General features: G+C 42.6%; 1 protein-coding gene across 1 annotated transcript; it reads right to left on the minus strand.

Moving 5' to 3' along the window:
• Nucleotides 1-8,787: 8,787 nt before the first annotated feature.
• Nucleotides 8,788-20,807, minus strand: GPR26 (G protein-coupled receptor 26). Its single transcript, XM_071563934.1, has 3 exons — nt 20,140-20,807; nt 15,316-15,429; nt 8,788-9,019 (listed from the first exon to the last, which is right to left on the minus strand). The coding sequence occupies exons 1-3, from the start codon at nt 20,805-20,807 to the stop codon at nt 8,788-8,790; spliced, it is 1,014 nt and encodes a 337-aa protein (XP_071420035.1).
• Nucleotides 20,808-22,265: the final 1,458 nt, after the last annotated feature.

Genomic DNA, 22,265 nt, shown 5'->3' on the forward strand with positions numbered 1-22,265 from the left:
TGGAGCCCAGGATGGATCTGGGAGTCTGGGAAATGCCTTTCCCCCATGTGAGAACATTACTGTAGTACTGAGGGTTTGCAGAGCCAGCATGTCTCCAGCTTCTTCTTTCAAAGACAACAGTGAAAGCTTTGCATTTGCAGCCTGATTTGTGCCTTGCTCTCAGCACAAATGGAACGTGGCTACAGGCTGAGCATGAATAAGTGATTTACCTCGTGCAGCCCTGCCAGGCTCTCTGAGAGCAGGGTGTTAATCTGCAGAGACACATGTTAATCTGTGTGTGTGCCTGGCAAGGAGCATGCACTGAGAAAGGTGGGGAAGGTAGTTATATGCTGAGCTATTTAAAAATAACAGGGGAAATGGGAATAAAAGACAGCAAAAAGTAATCGTGTTGCTTAAATCACAAGTTATTTGATGTCTGAGAATTTTGAGCTCTTCTGGGATCTCTTCCGCTACAGTAGAGATTTAACACCTGTATGGGAAGCAGAAGAGCCCTTAAGAGACCTTATCTGTGCACTGTACTGGAACTTAATCTTCAAATCAAATCTCTATCTAGAGATCTCAGGGAGAACACTTGGAGATATTGAGGCTGATTCCAATGAGTGCTTGCCCACACCTCAGAGTGGGAGTTGTGATGTTTGCCAAGGACACTGAGCTGTGTGGGGCAGTCATAGGAGGCTGGAGGGTTGGGATGTCATCCAGAGGAACCTGGATAGGCTTCATAGTGGGCTGCAGGAACTTCATGAAGTTCCACAAGGCCAAGTGCAAGGTCCTACACCAAGAGTTGAGGCAATCCCAAGCCTAAGTACAGGCTGGGCAGAGAAAGGATCAAGAGGAGCCCTGAGGAGAAGGGAGCTTGTGGACAAGAAGCTTGACATGACCTGGCTGTGTGTGCTCACAGCCCAGAAACCCCCCTGTCCTAGGCTGTATCCAAAGCCCTGTGAGCAGCAGGGGAGGGGGAATTCTGCCCCTCTGCTCCACTCTGGTGAGACTCCACCTGCAGTGCTGCCTCCATATCCAGGGTCCCCAGCACAGGAAGGACATGGACCTACTGGAGCAAGGCCAGAGGAGGTCATGGAGATGCTCCAAGGGCTGGAGCCCCTCTGCTCTGGAGCCAGGCTGGGAGAGCTGGAGGTGTCCACTTGGAGAAGGGAAGGCTCTAGAGAGACCTGAGAGTCCCTTCCAGTGCCTAAAGGGGCTCCAGAAGAGCTGGAGAGGGACTTGAGACAAGGGATGGAGGGACAGGACAAGGGGGAATTGTTTCCCATTGCCAGAGGGCAGGGATAGGTGGGATACTGGGAAAAAAATCTTCCCTGTGAGGGTGGGCAGGCCCTGGCACTGGTTGGGCAGAGAAGCTGTGGCTGCCCCATCCCTGGGAGTGTCCAAGGCCAGGTTGGATGGGACTTGGAGCAACCTGGGCTGGTGGAAAGTGTCACTGCCCATGGCAGAGGAGGGGAACAACATGGTCTTTAAGGTCCTTTCTAATCCAAACCATTCCTTTTTAAGGATTCCAGTATTAATGATTAAACCCTGTAAATCAGCAGGAAAACACATTTGGGGTCCAAGAGTTTGGAGGACTGACCAGGTCACATCATTGCAATGACACACCAGGCCTGACTTTTGCAACAAGGAAGTGAAACAGACTTTTTAAAACATTAATTTTATATGAAAAAATATCTCACACCAAGTCATTTACCATAATAACTTATCATAATCATTTATCATAATTTCATTAACAGTAGAATTAACGAAAGCACAATATACATATATAGTATATATTTATTTATATCTGTCACTCTGTATTAACCATTAACTCTATGTAATAAAAATATATTACAACATTTGATATGTATTCACAAAGCACAAGCCATTGTAAACAGAATAAACAGCACAGGCCCCATCATTCAAGATCTGAAATCAGGATTAATATTTATTTTATTGTCTTCCTTTAAACTGTAGACACAGAGAATTTTATGTGTGTGCCTCTACATGTATGAATCTGCCTCTCTGAAATATCTCTTAGGAGACTATTACAGTTTGCTTACCCTAAAATCCATGCAACTCATGGCACTCTTGAGCATGTTGTTATTACAAATTGGTCTGTGCATCCCTTTATCCATGCAATTTTGAACGGTTTAATTTATATTCCCATTTCCCCCTAAATAAATAGCCCCTGCAATTACATCCCATTGCTGTACAAACAAAAAAAAGTCAGATGCAATAAATTATAATGGTATATTTATAGTAGTACAATCAAAACATGCCCTATCTACAGCAGCTATTATTAATGTTATTTCATAACTATCTTTCTTCAGACTGATTAGGTGCTTTTTAGAAATAGGAAGCCAACTATTTTCAATATTTGCAAAACAAAACAAAATACTTCAAATACACAATCTGGACCTTTGATATCTCTCATGATATGAATGGTCCTTACAAAAGCAATCCCACTGTCCTTGCAACAAGGAGTTGTAAAACCAGCTCCTAACATTTGTTTTTTAAAGCAAATAAGAATCCAATGATCTAACCTAGGGGCAAATGCTTCTATTTAACTATCTGGAAGGACTGGTAGTACTTTACATTCCTGCAAGAATTCAGAAAGGGATGATTAGTGATTGCCAAACACATGAGGTTTTATCCTAAAATAATCTTAAGAAAATAAAAACACTGTGAAATAAATTATGATATTTAGAAAAATGCCCTGTGTACAAATCAAGGTAAATCAAGGCACCTCTTAGTTATCTATTTCTATTTTCCAAGGCAATCTGTGGTAATAGTTTTCAAATGTCTGTCTGGGAAGCCCTGTGGTTTCTGCTATAAAAAGATCCATTCTGTGCTCTGGCTGATGCAGGTAGTTTGTTTTACTTGAATGAGGCTGGGCTGGGTGGCAGAGCACTGAGAGCTTGTCCCCAGCCTTGTCATGTGTTTGCTGTGTGACCCTAAGGGCAGTGACTATTTTACTGATTTTTTTTTCCTAACAAAAATCATTCAGTTAATGAGGGGGTTTTGTTTGGTTTTTTTCCCTCTTTCTCTCGGTGATCTCCAGCAAAAAAGAAGAATTTGCCTGTCTTTACATAAGGATTTTGTGGTCAGAAGGGAATATAAAACTCTTTGATACTCAACAGGGCTTTATAAATTTTTTGTCCAAGAACTCAAAGTAGTGCAAGTGCAATAGGACTGAACAGGCAGTAAAAGGAAAACTGCACCCAGCTTTGAATCCAGACCCTGCTGCATTCCCACTAATATCTCACTAGGATGCTCTGGCATTTCATTCAAAAGCACTGCTTTTCTGTTTCCTTGCTGGATCCAAAACCCAAGAGAATGGAGGCTTTCAATTTTTCGCTCTTTGTATGAGTTTTAAGAAAGGTTTGCTTTAAAGCTCTCATTGTAAAACTACAGTGACTAGAACAAGAAAGATGGAGAGGGACGTTTTACAGGAGCATAGAGGGACAGGACAAGGGGGAATGGCTTTAAACTCAGAAAGATGTGGTTTAGATTCGATATTAGGAAACAAATTCCTCCCTATGAGGTTGGGCAGGCCCTGGCACGGGTGCCCAGAGAAGCTGTGACTGTCCCATCCCTGGGAGTGTCCAAGGCCAGGTTGGACAGGGCTTGGAGCACCCTGGGCTGGTGGGAGGTGTCCCTGCCCATGGCTGGGGTGGAAAAGAGATGATCTTTAAGGTCCTTTTCAACCCAAACCATTCTAGGCTTCAGTAATAACTCCAAATGGAGATCCTTTCCCTCACATATCTTTGCAGATTATCAAACAGCCATGTGGACTCGTGCCTTTGGGTACATTGGAACCATGTGCAATACGAGTTCTTCAAATGAAATGGTATTTTACTACACGATTGCCACCCATTCCTACTGTCACACACCTGATGCACCTGCTTCTTGGCACACACATTTCTGAAGTGCACTTACAATAATCTGTAGAACAAATCATCCTTCTTATAAATATAGACATTTATGGTAAACTAGAGCAACCTCTCGAGTTCATTACATCAGCATTATTTGCTTAGAAACCAACAATCCTAAATACATATTTACATGATACACACCAGAACTACAGGTAAGAAGTAGACATTTTACAAAGACTGCAGCAACTCTTTTCTCCATGTAAACTTTTATACCCCCCAACAGGGACAGCTGCCTTTTGGAGCAGGATAGTTTTCTTAAAGAAACTTCACTCATCAAAGATATTTGATATATTGAATGCTGAAAGAGTAAAAAGCAAATTTAAAGGAAAAATAGATTTAAGGCTACAATCTTATTGTTCTCATTTATTCAGGTTTGGGGAGGTTACAAAGATACAATCCCTGATTCTATCAACACATAAGTCTGTGCTCAGCCCTCACTCCCCAGCAAAGCAAACACAGGGTGACTGTGGGATCAGGATCTAACTGAGCTTTCTGTGCTGGAGTATTTAGTCATTTTAGGGTAAAGTAACATGTCTTTGCTTTTGAGCTTTCTGCAATCACAAAAACACTGAATGTGGGGAGAAGACATCTCTAATAGTAGTGATAAGCAAGCAATTTCCAAAGGGTTATTCCAAAGGGTATTCACTATCTGTGTAAAAATGCATAGGGAAAGAGCCTTCAGAGCCTTCCTCATTTTGGATTAAGAGAGGCAAGGGAACTATGAAACTTCAGGCATGTGGGTCCAGAAAAGTACTTTCTGCACTCAACCTAAACCTCCTGGACTGTCTCTGGTCATGCAAACGGTGTGAGTGGTTTCCATACAGCCCATCTGAAAACCACCAGAGTCTCCCCAAGCCACCAAGGATCCTCCTGTGGAGGTGGAGCTGCTCATGCAGGGTCAGCCCAGTTTATGGCAGCTACTGAGCTCAGACAGGATGTTCACCTTTCTCTCTGGCATGAGTAAATGTCTGAGAGACTAGGAGAGCTCTCTGGGTGGAGAAGGGGCACTGGGAAAACCCAGAGCAGCCAACGGAACACATGGCATTGCAGCAGCAGCAAAGCCAGCTTTTAATTCCCAACCTTTCTGACCCTCAGCCTCACACTCACATCTATTTCTCCCTCCTCTTTGTACCCTTTTAAAGATGTTCTGACACAGCTGTTAAGCTTAACATTTCTTTCAAAAATTATTTTAAAAAAAGAATCCTTTCCAGGAAGATTTTACTGTTGACCAGAAGTAGACTAAGAAAATTTCCTGGATGTATTGCAAAACTGAGAGGGGAAACCACAGTCAGAGGCAGTGATGTGCCTCTTGGGAGCTGGGCAAGGTGATCTCCAGAGGTCCCTTTCAACCTCAGCTGGTCTGGGATTGGAACAATTTTAGTAACTATATATATTTTTTTTTCCAGAAATAAGGAGTGTTCTCAAAAATCTGATTTAGGGCTACTGAAAAGAGGTTGTTAGGGTTGTCTGCTCAAAGAGTAAGAACAGGGGTAGAACTCAGAGTTGTGTGGTTGCCTGACATTGCATCTACACCTGAGAAACTCCCTCAATCCTGTTTACATCATATAAATACCATGAAAACAGGGCCCTACACATTGAGAACTGAGATCTATAAAACTTGGTTATATTCATCTAAAGGAACTAAATCCTCAGGTGGAGCACCCAACGATTACGTTGATTTATGTCAGGAGAGGACTTGGTACTTATTAATTATTCAATAAACTCTTACAAATCTTTCATAGTTTTTTTGCCAAATGCAATTATGCAGATCTTCATATTCAAAGTGGCTCAAAACCAGAACAGAAACGATGATCGGAGTTCACACTTAGGGCTCTGAAATCATATAAATAACTGTAAAATGAATAAAAGGGAAAGCTCAGAATCCACAGAACGACATAGTGGACTAAATTCTCTTACTCATCTGCCAGTGTTCTGCCTGCCAAATTTACAAGATATGAAGAAAATGTTAATTTTCACATGCTTGTGAGGAACAGATATTGCATATGGGTCACAGATAGCAACAAACAGAAAACTGCAGATTGCCTAAGCAGCTGCCCAGTTTTTGCACATGCAGCTCCAGATTTTGGGCACACATTGCAGCCATACTTTACAAACTTTTCCAAAAATATTTAAATAACAAATGGAAATTCCCCCCCACCCCTACCCTGCACACACACACACATGTGTGTCAGACAAGAGAACAGCTCTGCTTTGTGAGCAGAGATAATAAATCCTGTGCATTACATTTACCATCATTATTCTAACTCACTCCAGTCAGTGTTGTATAGTACATATAAAACTCAGCAGACAGTTACTCACATCTACATTCATCACTTTAGACATACATTTTAGAAAATTTTGCCAGTTGCCTATAAGAATTCAGCTGAATATCTGGCACTTAACGAGCCACAGTATCGTATTTCTAGTGCCTTATAAAGTGTCATCAAGAAATGGTAGGGCATTACTTTTATTTTGTGTACTGAGGCAGTTTGTCAAGCACCAGCATTTACAACTCTCGCTTGCTTCAGATGGTAGAAATATGACAATGTGTCAGAGAGCTGATGTCAGGAGGGGGAAATTATATCTATTCTCTGGTGTAAGATTAATTATAGAAGAAAGGCACCATGAAAGAAAGACAAATTTTTAAACACATACAACGGGAGAGATTTATTGCTCATGGTGACACTTAAATCAACCAGTGACTGACTGGGATACACAAGCAAAATGAGACAAATTCAATGCTCTATTCTTCTCTGCCTTTTAGTAGACATCCTAAATGTAGATTTTTTTTTTCCCCCCTGGGAAATTATCATTCTCTCTTTGAATCTGAAGTTTTAAATCCTTCTAGGACTAACTGTATCAACACACAAACCTCCCATTGACTTTGGCAGCAGCCCCACATACAACTTAAAGAAAGCTGTAGACTTTAACAATCATCCTGGTGCAATTTAGTGTAAGTGGTCTTAGTAAAACATACAATGATTTTATATAGAGCTTTTTATCTTTTTTAAATTCAGTAATAATCAACTTCCTAACATCTTGTGTTCTGATACAATCCAGTCATCAAAATGACTTGAATTTCTTCAGAAACAAGTATTGAACTGGGTGTCTTTATCTACTGCACCTGAGAAAATTATGTTAAGCCTAAGAAGCAACATGATTAAGATGAGGTAGACTATTTAATCTGGATAAGGGCTAATTTGAATGCAATGTAAGAACTTAAATTCTGTGGCTACAATAGTGTGTAGATTTTATTGTAATTATAGTATTTTTAATAACTGAAATGAATAATTAAGCTGAAATTTTTTATTTACATGCTTGCTTATTATCTTCATCATATAAATTCTTCTGTTTATAGAGCAGATGATTATGTAAATTTATAGATTAACATGGTTACTTGCAGCTGTAACAAAGGCAAGGGCTCAGTCAAGGCTCTCCAGACTGAAAACTGAGGTGTTACCCCACATTCTTTGACTTTGGGGTGAGCCCCTCACTGAGTTCCCTGTCTGTGCTTTCAATCAGAGGCCAGAAGATTCAACAGCGGGTATTTTTTGCAACATATGAAGCCCTTTTCTTGCACGACAGTAGGTGGTAACTAAAAAGCAATCCCCCATTTTTACTGCTTGGGCTCTTATTTTCTCAACATGATCCTGGCTGTGTTTTCTCAGTATGGGATTGACAGTGGGAATATGAGCAAGGGTGGGTGGTAACACAGCCAGCTGTGGCAGCTGTTATTTAAGCTGCCATTGCATGCATGAAGCCTAATTAACCAAGACTACTCTAAATCTGAGCATGCATCTGAAGGCAAGGCAAATGTTAATAGTGTTCCTATGCATAACTGCAGTCTGGAGCTATAAAGATTTGTACTGACACCTCCTGAGATTTGCACGTTCAGTTGTGGATCCAGATTATTGGCTCCACTTTCATGGTGAAGTGGATGGCCATTATTTTTGCTCCACTGCTTTGGAAGTTATAGTTTAAACTCAGATGTAGGCTCATCTTTCTTTTAAGTAGGAAAAAACCCCATGATTAATGACTCCTCACAAAAACAGATTTTTTTTTCTCCTAGGCACAAGGCCCAGTTCTGCAGCTTTGGGCAAAATTCAGTTCTTTGTAGCTCCAATAGATGGAAGTAGGCAGGAAGAATCCTGGCCTTTCCACTCTGTCTACCTTCTGTATTTTTTTGAAATCCAATGGGGAGAAAACTAGTGGGATTCTGTGTAAATTACTTTAAAATTAAGAATCCACCCTGTAGCATAGTGGGTTTTCCTTCAATTCTACAAGACTGTTCAAAAAAAAATTATATATATGATGAGACTGAAAGCTGTTTTGAGCACTGGATGAATATTTAGATTAAGATTTTTTTAAGCTTTTCCCACTAAGATTTTTTCTGTACACAACCTTCTCAAGCAACTAGGCTGGGCTGGGTTTTGTAAAGCCATGTTGGAAGCTGCATCAGAAGGAGCTTTACCTGCAGCCAGTGACAAACACAGCACAGACACCCCTGTGCAGCTTTCCAGAATAATCTTATGGTGGCACCGCTTTGCTCCCGTAACTGTCATTCCTTCTGCTGAGGACTAGCCTTTTATCTACAGATGCACCTGCTGATGGAAATCAATGGGAGATTTGTATCTGTGAAGCCTACAGGCCCACAGATCAATAGTGCTCTTCCACTGGAGGCAGGAGGTCCAAAGCAGCCTGACTCCCTTGGATATTACGTGGGCTACTGGAGGAGTATGGGCTGGGATTGACCCTGTCCATGACTGCCTCCCAAAACCTGGGCAGCTGAGGAGAGCTACTAGGGATAGGTCAGGGACTTTTGATCCACATCTATAATTTTATATGTCTTTTAGGTCCCATACCAGGCTCCTCACTCGTTCAGCTGCGATATATTCCGGTTGTGCGATTCGCTCGTGAGGGCAGAGGAGTTGATGGAGCTCCTCTTGAGGATCTTGTTTATGATGTCCTTCCACGTCTTCTTGTACTGGTGCCGTAGCAAAGAGTACACAAAAGGGTCTGAAACAGCTTTGCTGTAAGCTAAGCACTTGGAAATGATCCCCCAGTGGGAATTGATGTGGACCACGGAGGATAATTCAACAAGTCTGTGGAAAGAGGAAGGTTGAAAGAGTGAGCATTCGCATCAAAAACACGGAGCAACAGCACAACTGAAATGCATTAACACTCCCCCACACCTCAAACCCTCAAGTTATTCCCGAGCAATTGCAACAAAACAAAAGTAAGTCATACTCATGAAAATGTGAATGTTGTCCTCCTCTTATGAATTTTTAAGACGGCAAACGTAAACCTGAGGTCTGTTTGCCAAAGTGCCATGGCTTGGTCTCATGGGAGTCATATTTCTCTACCATTATTAATCTAAAAATCCAGTACCTAGGTTGAACTTGTGGTTCCAGCTCCCCTCTAGACTACCTGAGAAGCCACCTCCCCAGTGCTATCTAGCTTTCCATCCAACTCCTAGAGAGAGTTCAAAGCTTTTAAACATTTTGCCTGAGTTATAGAAGCACACAAGGAAGGAAAATTTATCATCAAGAGATGACATGTTATATCTTGAATTTAAAAACTGGCCAGTCTAAAGGCCAAGCATATGCATCTGCAACAAATTGAGCAAGACAAAACTTCTAAATCATTAGAGCTTCATATACTCCTCATACCTACACTAGCAGATAGATCACTCTGTGCCCAGGGAGATTATTTCTGACAGTGAAATATTGATAACTCCCCATGTCTGAGCAACACCATAGAACAGTTCCACTCAATATGCCTCTAGAGCTGTTAGAAACTATTGATTTTCATAGAGGACAAACAGCCACATGTGCTGCTAGAGAGCCCCACCAGGCTATGGCAAATAAGATCTATGCTGAAACTATCCTCAGCAGCAGATGTTCTTAAAACTGTCTGGCAAATACTTGGGTTACTCATGTTTCTTCAGACAAAGCACCACTTCCAAGGAACATTCTGAAGTGTGGTTCCTGCAGCAGCAGTGACAATAATGTTGGCACTTTAAGCAGTTTAGAGAAGAGGATTTTTTTCCCTCAGTCATTTTATAGTCATTCCATAAACTTTCACTACGTTGTGTTGTTTAAAATAATGGTGCCAGATGGCACAGTCCAGTCATTTGAGCATGAAAGTGGGACTAAGGAGCCTTAATTTGTTACAGCACTGACTATGAGCTTCTGCCTCTCTCTGTTCTAGTTTGCCCAGGCTGCAAAGATCCATGGCAAAAGCTCTGCCTCTTCCTAGATGTGTGTGCTGGGCTCAGCACTGTGGGTCTGCAGCCAGTGCTGGGGCTTTGGCTGCTGTCATGGCACTGGAAAGTCTAATACTGAGCTTTGTTTTGTGTGCTTTGTGCAGCACTTTGTGGGTGACTTCCACTGGAGCCCAGGTACAGTGACGCTTTTTGGGATGGTGAACACCAAAATCCCCTCTGGGCTCTCACATGTGTGAGACATTTCAGGTGACCAGGTTGTGCTCCATGAAAATCCTTAGGAACTGCTGGTGTCACTGCACTGGTGCTGTTGGCCCAGCAGGTCTGAGGTCCCACAGAACCTCCATCTGTCCCACTGCTCCCTCCTTTCATCTCAGCTAAACAAATGTTATCTTTTCAACCTCTCCTTCTAACTCATGGTCATTACTTTTTTTTACAAGGTAGAATTGGAACTGAGACATAATTATCATCAATTCCAGCAGCCAGGTGGGCTCATCTGCTGGATTCTCTCTTAATAAAATGGAGTTTCTGACATCCACATTAATGTGTCCTAAAATGAGAATTGACAATTTGGAAATTAAGCAACTTCTTAGTCATATTCATTTTGTAATCTACCATGATCCATCCTTCTTGTTGTTCTCCACTCCATTTATTTGATGCCTGCTTCACATTTTGAATTTCATCATGTTGAATTTCTTCTGGATGATTTATTTTTACTGAGTGCTTTACAGATGTGATTTGATTATGTTTAATTAAATGCAGTGGATGCCTTGAATAACCAAAATATGACAAATTTGTGTCTGAGGCTCCGTCAATCAGTTCTGCAAGACATTAACAACCTCCATTTAAAGCATACCAAATAGACACTTCAGGGCTGCAAGCCTAAACTTGCTAATTCTACCTTCATTGACTGATCAAATGAAAAGCCTACACTTCTATTAAAATTTTTTTAAATATTTTCTTTGATTGATTGAGTTCTGTAAGTTTCCTTGACATTTACACGTTTTCCAATCCTCATGTATTATTTTGAGAGTAAATTACATTTGCAGTAATCAAGCAGCAAACACAGAAATGCAGCCAAACCCCAAGCTATGCATTTCCATTTCATGTACAAACAATTAAATGTCAGCCTTTCAAGGCACATCGCAAACTTTATTGCCTTTGAAAGCTTTTGTTTCTCATTTATGAGGGAAATTAGATGCATAGCTTCCATTTTCATGAAATGTTTCAGCCAAAAAGAAGACATTTTCAGTGAAGGAGCATTAATTTTTCAGTGCTACCCGTAAATTAAATTTTACAGTATCAACTACATAACTCCCTATCTTGTTTTCATAAGCCACTCTTCTACTGTCTGGTCTTCAAAACCTTCTTTTATTTCAAAGCTCTTTTCCTATGGTATCCTGCTCATATTTTACAAACTTCTAATTCTGTAGAGTCTGTTTTGTCAGGTGATTAGCCAATTATTTTATTTGACTTTCAGAATACAAACAAGAATGTAACACTGAAGAGCATGACCTTGATCTGTATGCACACAGTACACTCTGCACATCCTTCATTTCCATGTGCAGTTATCACTACACTAAAATATATTTACTGAATATGTCTATACCCAGATCAAATGGCAACAAAGCTGGTGTTCACTGCTTAAACCTTCCACTGAGTTATGGAGACTGAATAGACCAGAGCCTCAAACAAGTTAAAATGTCTTGCTGTCCAGGAGTGAAAGAAAGTGGCACTGCAGGCTGGAGCTGGTAGATGATGTAGCTCTTACAAGAAGAAATTCAATGCCTTGCCCAAGAATTGAATCAGCTCTTTAGGGTAACGCTTCTGTTTGTGTCTCATTCTGACTCTTCTTTTCCCCATACATGTTCTGTAGTATCAGAATTATATATTGATCATTTCTTTTGTGTTAGTAATTTGAATAAACTGATCATCCCTGGAAGTGTCCAAGGCCAGGTTGGACAGGGCTTGGAGCAACCTGGGCTGGTGGAAGGTGTCCCTGCCTGTGGCAGGGGGTGGCACTGGATGGTCTTTAAGGTCCCTTCCAACCCAAAACATTCTATGATTCTATGATCAGTTTTATCTTGATGTTCATTTGACTTTATTTTCACTTTATTGTTTGGTGGACTGAATATTTTGGATGCTGACTTGCTAATGAAAAAGCCCTATTTTAATAATTGCTTCTCTGTACAAAAATGGCATTGCAGTGATCCTTGGCTGATTTATCTTTAGTCAGCACTTTAAGTTCTGCATACATGACAACCAAACAGGTTCTGTAAGGAAGCACTGCAAGTTTTGGCCTTGTAGTTAGACCTGCAAATCTCACAAGCCATTGCTTTTAGTCGTTGCTGCTCCCCAGAGCTGCAGGAACCATTTGTCAGCAGCACAGGGGATAAGGGCAGCAAACAGGATTGTCTGGCTCGTGCTGAAAGGTTTTTCCACATGAGAGCTAAATATCTCTACCTCACATCAGCTGGATGGGGACTAGAAGGCCACTGCAACTACATCAACCTATGATTGCACAGAAAAGTCATGTATTTATATGCACAGCTAGGCAAGATGAGAAGTTGCAGAGGAATTCTGAATTTTTTGTCTCCCAAGCAGGAGATGCATATGCAGAGGGCAAGGAACCAGTTTACAGTTTGTTTACCCCTTCGCCCCCAGAGATGATACAAGAAAATTTTAATCTTCTTCTGCCTGTTCCACCATCCTCCTCTGTTACCTGAGGGCCTGGGTCTATGAACTTCTGTCTGATATTACTTCAGGATTTTTAATTTAAGGCCAATTTCCTCACACGCTGACAGCACTTATTAACTTACATGAGCCAAGTTCTGTATTTCAGTATGAAATGCCTGGAGTTGGAAATGGATATTAGAAACTAGTCAGACTTATCTTCATTTTTCTTATGAAAAGGATCCTTGGAGAAAAGAGGTTCAGAATAATGTTATTTAATTGCATAATGGGAAATATAGCAAAAGAAGAGATGTGTACCAATAGAAGGACCAAGAAAGAAGCTATGCCTAGAAATATATAACATGGGGTGATACATGTCATACTGATGGAGTGGAAACACTGAATCAAGAAGAATCAGATTCTACTGATACACTACTTAAGATTATCCACTGAACTAAATAGGGGTGTGTTTTCTTCATAAAAGAAGGGCCTAACCTAATTTTTACCTTAGTGTGATCTGAAAAACCCTGGGTTGCCCTGAGTAGCATTTATCTGTCTGGGGTTATAAGCACAACTCCTCCACTGGTTCATGGATCTTCTAGTGACACCTATTTGTTTTTAGTACTGAAACAGAAAGATGTTATTGTAGAGCCTTGTGATGTGCTGCTTTCAGCCTCCAACTCAGGGAGTACTTGAAAGCATGTTTAATTTAAGTGTATTGCTGATTTGAGCTGACTGACCAAACGAGAGGCTGAGCGATGCACTCCCTCGTCTGGGCTGGGATTGATCACCTCTCTCTTGTGAATGCAGAGCACTGGACATAGCTCAGAAAACACTACCTGCTTGCAAAACTAAACTCAAAAGCCTCCTAACCCCCTTGGCTTCAACCACCCTCAGCCATATGTGTGAGGCAAGAGGAGCACAGTGCTGTGTGTCCCTGAACATCCGTCTGTGCAAGTGTCCAGCAAGGTCCCTCAAGCAGCTGAAGAGGGAATTCCCCCTGACATGCTGTGCAGTGTTCCCCTTAGACATGTCAGAACTGAAAAGACTGGGAAAGTGAGAGATTCCAACCCTCCTGAGGTGCCTGGACAGCTCCCAGGGTGCACCTTCATGGCTTCAGAACCCTACATTTGACTCTTCTCATCATCACTCTCTTGTATGGATCTTGTATGGACCAAAGGGATGAGGCTCAGAATTTTTCTCACCCCTCCTCTATACCTTTAGGCTACTGGGCACGAACTGGGATGCCACAAGGTGAACAGGAGGTGGGGAGGTGGTGTCAACACTGGGCTGAGATGCCTATGAAGGAGCACAAAAATACTCATGGCAGTCCTGCTCGGAGCTCTCAGCCTCAGTCAGGATGGAGCCCCAGCTATAGTGTGACTGCAACAATTTTCATTAAGATCAGAGACCCAATATAAAATGAAAATTAACCATTTGCAATAAGATATATATATTAATACCCTCTAGCTTGAGAACTAATTACAAATCCTTTCTCACCCTTTAAGTGTGTGGCTTGGAGTGGTGTCTTGTGACCATTAACTGAAAGTGAAGGTAATTCCAGTAAATTCTTTTATTTTCTAATTCTAGAAATTCAGTATATTATACTGAAGTGGAAAAACTAAGGGTTTGTTACATGCCCACTTACACTTACTCTTAATCCAGCTTTTTCAGTGATTTTTTTTCTGGTGGATCAGAGTTTGACTGAAGTCAGCCCCACTAATTTCTACTTAATAAAATAAGAATAGGAGGCACTTTAAAAATATTATTTTCTTCCTCTATTCTGCATAGCAGCATCTCAGTTTTTCCAGAGTCTTGTAAAAAGGAATGCAAGCTATATATTTCCCTCAACAGCTAGAGAACACTTTTCTGGATATACTCACTTTCTAATACTTTATATTTCATAAGAGTAATTCATTGTTTCCCACAGGAGCCATTTCCCAAGATAAGCCAGTAGATAGATAGACATCTGACCATAAATCACAAGCAATTTCCTTAGCTACGAGCCAGCACAGCTTTGATATTTGGTGTTTATAACTAATAAACTCTATCCAGTCAAACAAAGGTATGGTTTAGCTCTGGAGACCGTGTTCTCACCTCAGCTGGATCTTGTTGACCAAATTTTTACAGTCTGACCTATTCAGGCAAGTGTCTTCCCCTGAACCAGGGAGGAAATCTGTGCAGTAGGTGACTACTTGACCCCCAAAAAGGTCTGCAAAACCCCATGGATTGACTTCCCAAACTCCTCCCATGTAACCAGCACGCTGACTGGGCTGTCTGAGCAGAGTCTGATCAGAATCCTGCATCAGGATTGAACTGGATGAGCACTATGACATTTTGCATCATTTTTTAGCTCAGTAAATGCAACCTGTGTTACAGGAGTAGAAACGGTGCAGAAAATTTCCAGAGCAGGCAGAGTGATTTTGTGGCTCAGAGTGCCCCACTTCTCTGACTTACAGTTGCATCTCTGGAGTCTTTTCCAGGATGTAGGTTCACACTTACCTTGTAATGACATAAGGTGCAAAACAAAGGATGAAGGTACCAATGAAGGTACTGATTTTCTTTGTTGCTCGCTGCCTGCGCCGCTTTTGTTCCTCCAGACAACGCTCTCTCACGCTGTGTGACATTCAACACAAAGAACATGAATCATAATATCAGGTAACAGTTTTTAATGGCTTGTGGAATGATGGAAAACAATTTTTATAGTACCTGTTATAATCACATAAGCCAATAGCAGGTGCACTACATTTATGTAGGACAATACCATGTATTAATGCATTGTCTGACTGTCTTACCCTCCAAAAACAGTTACTAAAGAGTAGTGATTGTATAATTTATTTATATGCACACCGTCTCATTGTACCAATTGATCTATAGTCAAATTGGTGGAATTCAGCCTTGAATTCAGTTTGCAGATCCTTTTTGCACTACTGTAAGCTCTATTTTTATGCCAGAGTTTTCCTCAAGATATTGAATGATTTGGAAAATAACCAATGTGGGCTAGACAACATGCTACTTTCCCTAGAAACAGCAATTCCAACACCACTACATTAGGGAGAAGAAACTTCCCAGCAAGATAAGTAATAAAACACAACAAAATCATAGTGGGGAAAAAACTTTCAGCCCAACATTGGAGCAATCACTATATCCCACAGCTGTGAACTGTGTGGCCATAAATATTCCATCAGCCTGTGCAGCCCTGCACTGCTGCCCTGCTGGACCTGCTGCAGAGCTGGGAATTGAATAATAAATCCACACCACTGTGATATCCTCACTTCTCACCTCAAACCAGCACCATTTCCAACTGAACAGATACAAATTAGGCCCACCCTGTGTTTCTTCCTAAGACTAGAACTTCTCCTTTGCGCTACCCATTGGTGGTCTCACTAGTCCACCAGAGAGCTGCTAATTCCCTTGGTGTGCCAGCAAGGTGATGGGAGCACGAGGCTGAGGTCTTGCTTTCACTGCAAAAATATCTCCTTTGAAATCAGCACATTTGCTTGTCAAAAGAGTGATCAAGGTGAAATCTTGTCCTCTTCCTCCACCTGCTTGAGTGACTTCTGAGCTTGCTGTGCTTTTCTAGGGAAGGGGAATGAGTTGCTGTCAACTTCAGGCAGGAAGGCTGGATGCATTGTATGTCCCACAGTGCCAGGATCATCTGTACCTGAATAAATCCATTAGGAAAGGGCAAAACCAAAGCCAGACTTCCACCCTGAACCCCCCTCTATGCACATGGCAGCGCTGCCACATTTTGACTCATGGCACAGATCTCATGGTGACGCAATTCAGGCAAACTGAACAGGCTGGACCATTTCCTGCATGTATCTATATATAATTTTTAAAAACTGCTTGGCATTGGTCTCCCTTTTTTTATCGTAAATTTGTAGTTGATGACTCACTCTCAGGCTCCACACTCTCATTTAGTAGCTGAGGCTTATGGCCTTATTCTCACTGTATTAACTCACTGATTATTTGCTGTATTTGCAAATGTTTCATCATCATCTAAACACATGTTGTGCCCTGAGGATCTCAGTGTGCATTGGTGATCTCTGTGGCAATGAGTTCTAATGTTCTCATTTGATTATGTTAAAGAAAATGTGTTGCCTTTGTTCCATTCTATATTTGTCTTACATTGCCAGTCCCCAGAACAGCTATCATGACATGATGAAATAAATACTGGAGGAAAAGTTTTTGTTCTCCTTGAAATGACAAATCATCTTCCTCTCAAAGAACATGTCACATCTAAAAGTGTTACATGTTCTGTGACTGAGTTATTTGCAGCTAGAAATGACAGCTGAGAAAGAAAAGAAAATCCAACTTTTCAAGGGAACCTGCAAGAGATGGGGATCTTGGAGTATTTTTAGGTGCAGACAGATCACCTCGGAGGTTCATCACCTTCACTTAAGACCTGTGTTTTTAAATTCATAGTATCCTGAGCACTTGGCAGTATGAGAAAGTGACTCTTCAAAGTAGTTTTAATGAGGGTGTTCTAAAGCTGGAGAGGGCGTGTATTTTTTTCTCTAACAGTTTCCCCAGTTACATCTTTTCCTTACTGGCACATTCAAAGCTGTCTCTGACTCTACATGACTGTCCTGATAGACTTAAACTAATTTCTTTTGTTCATCCTTTCCAGATGTAGCCAATAAATACCACATCAGAGAGGAAGGTATTTTATCTCAGTCCTTCATTTAAACAATGTACAGATGAGTATTTAGCTCTTGTACACACTTTCATGCTCTAAGATAAGAACACACGCAGGTTCCAGTAGTGACACCAGTTACAGAATGGGATTATTGACTAAGCTTTCATTTAAAGATTTTAATATCCAAGAAAATCTAAGCTAGATCCCCTTGAATGTTTGGTATTTTATACAGAATTTATGAGACGCCGGCCCTTAAGATGTGTAGAGCTGGATACACTAAAAAGATAGTGTAGATAATTTGAGTGAAGAAATACATGGGTTAAGCACTTAAGTGAAGTTTTGCCCAAATCTCTCCCAATACCTCAGATATTTTGGTCTTAAGAACAAAGCCAAGAAAAAGCAGGATCCACTAGAAATGCCTAAGCTAACTTGAAAGGACATGTGCCCTAAACATTCACACAAACTTGTGTGGTATTCAGAGGTTTCCTTTGTACTCGACTTGAATGATCTTCAGGAGATCACTGGTGTCTTTCTAAGTCACAGGTAATAAAGCCGTCTGTCATAACGCCTGTCACTGGACCCCCTTGCGGGTGGATTCTGAGTCATAGGAAGCAGAAAAATGTCTCTACACATTTCTCAGCACTGAAACTAGACCCTGGAAAGAGTTGGAGGCGTCTGAGGAGGGACTGCAAACTTTGTTCTCTCATGTGAATTCTCCCAACATCCATGTCTGTGGTGTCAGGTACACACTGAAACTGCCTGTATGTACACACTTCTATAATGCAAATGATGCCTTTGTTATGTCAGAGCTTTATGAGCATTGCTGACTGCTCCAGGAGAGCTGCAGCCTCTATGCTGCTCTCACAGGAGGGAAGGTGACCTGAGATCTGGCTCTTTCAGCAGCAGGAGCTGTCACTGGTGAAAACAGCACCTCCACAGGTCAAATCAGCCACCAACCCTGTACTCTAGAGAAGAAGCTCCAACCCTCGTTTCTTAGAGAGAGGCATTAGAATAACCTGATGTGAAAGGTAAGAGTTGTTGGTATAGGCTACTCACAGCACAGTGCCTGTACAGCTCTGTATCCTCTGAAGAAAGGATATCCCACAGCCCCACTGAATCCATCCCTCAGTGAGGTGATTACAAAATGCACAAGCAGCCTCAAATCAACCTAGACCACAAAAAATGCAGAGGAGGAGAAATAACGTTGAGATTATTGCCCTTTTTCTAAACTTTGCTGCGCAGTCCAGACATACTTTAAGCATTAGGCAAAACAAATGCTGTTCAAACAGCCCCAGTGGGTTGATGGCACTGTCCTGGAGTAACCACCACAGCTCCCCTTGCATGTAGGAACTAAGACAGTTGAGGCACAGTTTATCAACCAGACAGCACGTAGGACAGAAGGCTGATTTTTCCTCAACTTGACTTTGTGAATAAGGGAAGATTTATACATGTATTTCTCAAGAACAGCAACAAGACTTGCCTGAAGTTCTGCTCTGCATTCTTGGTCAAAAGACAGCTCAAAGAGCTTAACTGAGAATTTCGAGCAAATGTTTCTGTTCCTCTAACAGTGTGCTGTCCTGCCCTGATCCTTTCAGACTGATGTGTCTTAACCTCAGGAATCCCCAAAACATGACCTGTTTTTTAGGACAGCCACATGTGCTCTGAGCCCTCCAGCTCTGCTCCTGGCTGGGTGCAAATGGAGAGAGCTGGAGTTTACCTCCAGCTTGTGGAGCAAAGGGGAGCAAGATGGGATGTCTGGCAGATGGGATGTCTGGCATGGGACTGCCCTGTCCAACTGCTCTCTGCTTTCCTCTCTTCCAGGCAGACTTCTTCCCCCATATCAGTCACCAAACCTGCATCCCTTCCACATCCATACATTGCCTATTCATGCAGGATTTACGGTTTGTGCATAACCCCTGAGGTGACTTTTGCACAGCATCCCAGCACACATTCCTCCCCTTTTGGTGCTTGCCTTCAAGCCCCCTATCCTTCCAGCCCTAGAGGCTTTTCTCCTCTTGTGTCTAGGCAAGAGAGGCTTGCCTAAAGTCTCTCATTTGAAATGGGCTTAAACATCCCATTTTTGTTATATTAACATTGCTGCTGAATTCTCTCTTACTTAGGTTCAAGTATAAGCATTTAAGAGCACGCATTTTGCAGATGTTATTCCCTTAGGATTCTGCCTTCAGGAATGATAAAGTTAGAGAGAGCACAGCAACAGGGAAACTGGTGAGCAAAGGAGCTGTAGGCAGCACCCAGCTTCCCTTCCAAACTTCAGCTGAAGGGACATGTGCACCCTCCTCACTCAAGGATCCAGCAATGTTTTGGTCTGACAGTGCCAAAAAATGCAAACCTATTGAGTACTAAATCCACCTTCAGGGACAAGGGGCAGTGATCTGATCACTGTCTCAAAGGGAAGTGCATTCTCAGCCAAAACTGCCTGTTTCTTTGCTCTCCCTCCCAAATCAAGTCCTTAAGCCTAATAGAAAATGAGTTCTACAGTCAGAGAAATAAACACAAAGAAAAAGAAACATGCAGAATAGAAATCAGCAAGAAGGATGACTGGTTTTTTCCCCCCTCCCCATCCCCTACTCTGATACAGATTAGATTTTTAACACAACACTGAACCCCCTCCTCACTTCTTCTGCCATGAATAGTCCTACTTGCTGAACACACAGGCACCTTACCTGGGATGAATGTCCACAAGCAGCACCAGGGTCTGCATAGTGATCACATCAATCCGCTTACAGTGAAACCGTGCCACCTTCAGCACTTTTAGATATGTGAAACACAGGATTATAAGAGAGAGGAGGAAGCTGAGGGCATGAAAGACCCCAGTGAAAATCACAAACTGTGTCCTATCCTCTGGTCTCTTGTTGTACAGGGTGCAGGAGGCATAGAGGTGATGGAAACCCACCCAGGAGAGAGAAGCCGCCACTATCGGGAACGACACCGAGTGTAACCACGTGTAGCTCAGTATGAGAGCAGCATCTCTGTACCTCATTTTGGAGTGATAACTTAGAGGGAAGACCACAGCAATCCACCTGTCAATGCTCAAAGCTGCCATGCTCAACATGGAATTCGTGGTGAGAAAAGTCTCCAGGAAGCCCACAACGTGGCAGATCTGATCTCCTCCTGGTTGACTCTTGTAAATGATCCCAGCCAAGGTCAGGGGCATGCTCGAAACAGTCATCAACAGGTTGCAGAAGGTGAGGTTGAGGATGAACAATCCCGGGACCTGCTTGCGGATGTCGGCGCTGTACAGGAAGCACAGCAGCACCAGCACGTTGGCCAGCAGGGCCACGAGCATCAGCACCACCACCACAAAAGCCAGGATCAGCTCCCAGATGCTCATGGTGCGTCCAGTCACAGGAGGGACATCTCCGAAACTGCGCCGCTCCGGCACCCGGGGAACATGGTGCGAGGGGCACCCGCCTCGCTGTCCTCGCCAGCCTGCTCGCTCCCTTGCATGCCCTCCGTATTTTGAGAGGAGCTGCAGTTTTCTCCTCCAACCTCCCCCTCCTCGCTGCTCCTTTCCACGTCAACGCTTTCCGAGACGTGCACAAAAGCACTGGGAATGCCCATCAAACTGCGAGGAGGGCTTAAAAAATATCAGCAGGACTGAACCACTGTCTCCATTCGGTCCATTTGAAGGAGAGCATGTTATGCTGAGAAACTGCTCTCCTGAGATCCCTAATTATCAGCCCCAAGCTTGCAAGCAATTCACCGAGTGAATTGTGTTCTTTCTCCCTTGCTTTCTGCCTCTCTCTCTCTCTTTCTCTCCCCTCCCGGTCTCCTCCAACCCTCACTCCCTTCCAGGCTGAATGTAACCTGCTTTTTATGATCACAGATAAAAACCCCATTAATGGATTAAAGCATGCACACTGCTGGTGATTCGCAAACGTGATTATGTCATCCCTGCTCCACAGCCCCTCCCCTTCTCCTTGCGACTGTGACTAGACTTTCCTCAAGAGAAATCCCATGCTCTCATTTAATTGAATTAGCCTTTAATTTGCAAACAGCCCTGTAACCAAATTCCTGCACTCCAGTGTGTTGCCTATATTTCTGCGCATCACTGGCAGTGTTGCTGCTTGCTCTCAGCTAGGGCTGAGGCTTTCCTTTCTCTTCATTAGCTGTGCTTAAAGAGATGGGAGGAAATGGATACATTCTGCTACTTCTCTGGACCTGTCATTAGGCAACCGGAGTAGTTTTACTGCTCTAGTCTAGCGTTTTGCAGTCCTGTGTTCCGAGCATGATTGCTTTCCTATCTCCTTGTAAAGCAGGGAAATCGAAGGCCAGACACCTCTGCCACATGCCCAGGGTCGTAGAGCAGGTGAGTGGCAGAGGCTGCACGGTGCGGCAGGTACCACTATTCAGCCAGGCTTTCTCCTCTTCCACGGTGTTTGCTTCCTCCTCATCAAGCCTCCCTCCCTGTGGGGCTGAGCACCCTGTGCGATCAAAACCGAGTTGCAGCATGGCAAGGGAAATAGGAATGAGTCTGTATTGCACAAAATTAGGTGTTAAAATGAAGTTTGTTTTCAGGGGAAGAGCGGGAGCTGTTTCACCGTTGCCTTTCCTGTCTCTTTGAATCAGTTTTAACCGGGAATGCTGAGGGTTTGTGAGCAATCAGGACAGATCTTGCATGGAAGCAGCCTTAATCCCTGCACAATAAGGAGGCAAAAGATGCCCTGCAGCGCAGTTACTGGGGCTTGGTAAGTGCCTGTGCACGTGTGTGACAGCAGATTGCCCCTCTGTTCCCCTCTGTTCCCCGAGCCCTGCCAGAGCCGTGTGTCTCCACGTCCAGCAGCTGTTG

This window comes from Pithys albifrons, chromosome 9, assembly GCF_047495875.1.
Source record: "Pithys albifrons albifrons isolate INPA30051 chromosome 9, PitAlb_v1, whole genome shotgun sequence".
NCBI classification, from domain to species: Eukaryota; Metazoa; Chordata; class Aves; order Passeriformes; family Thamnophilidae; genus Pithys; species Pithys albifrons.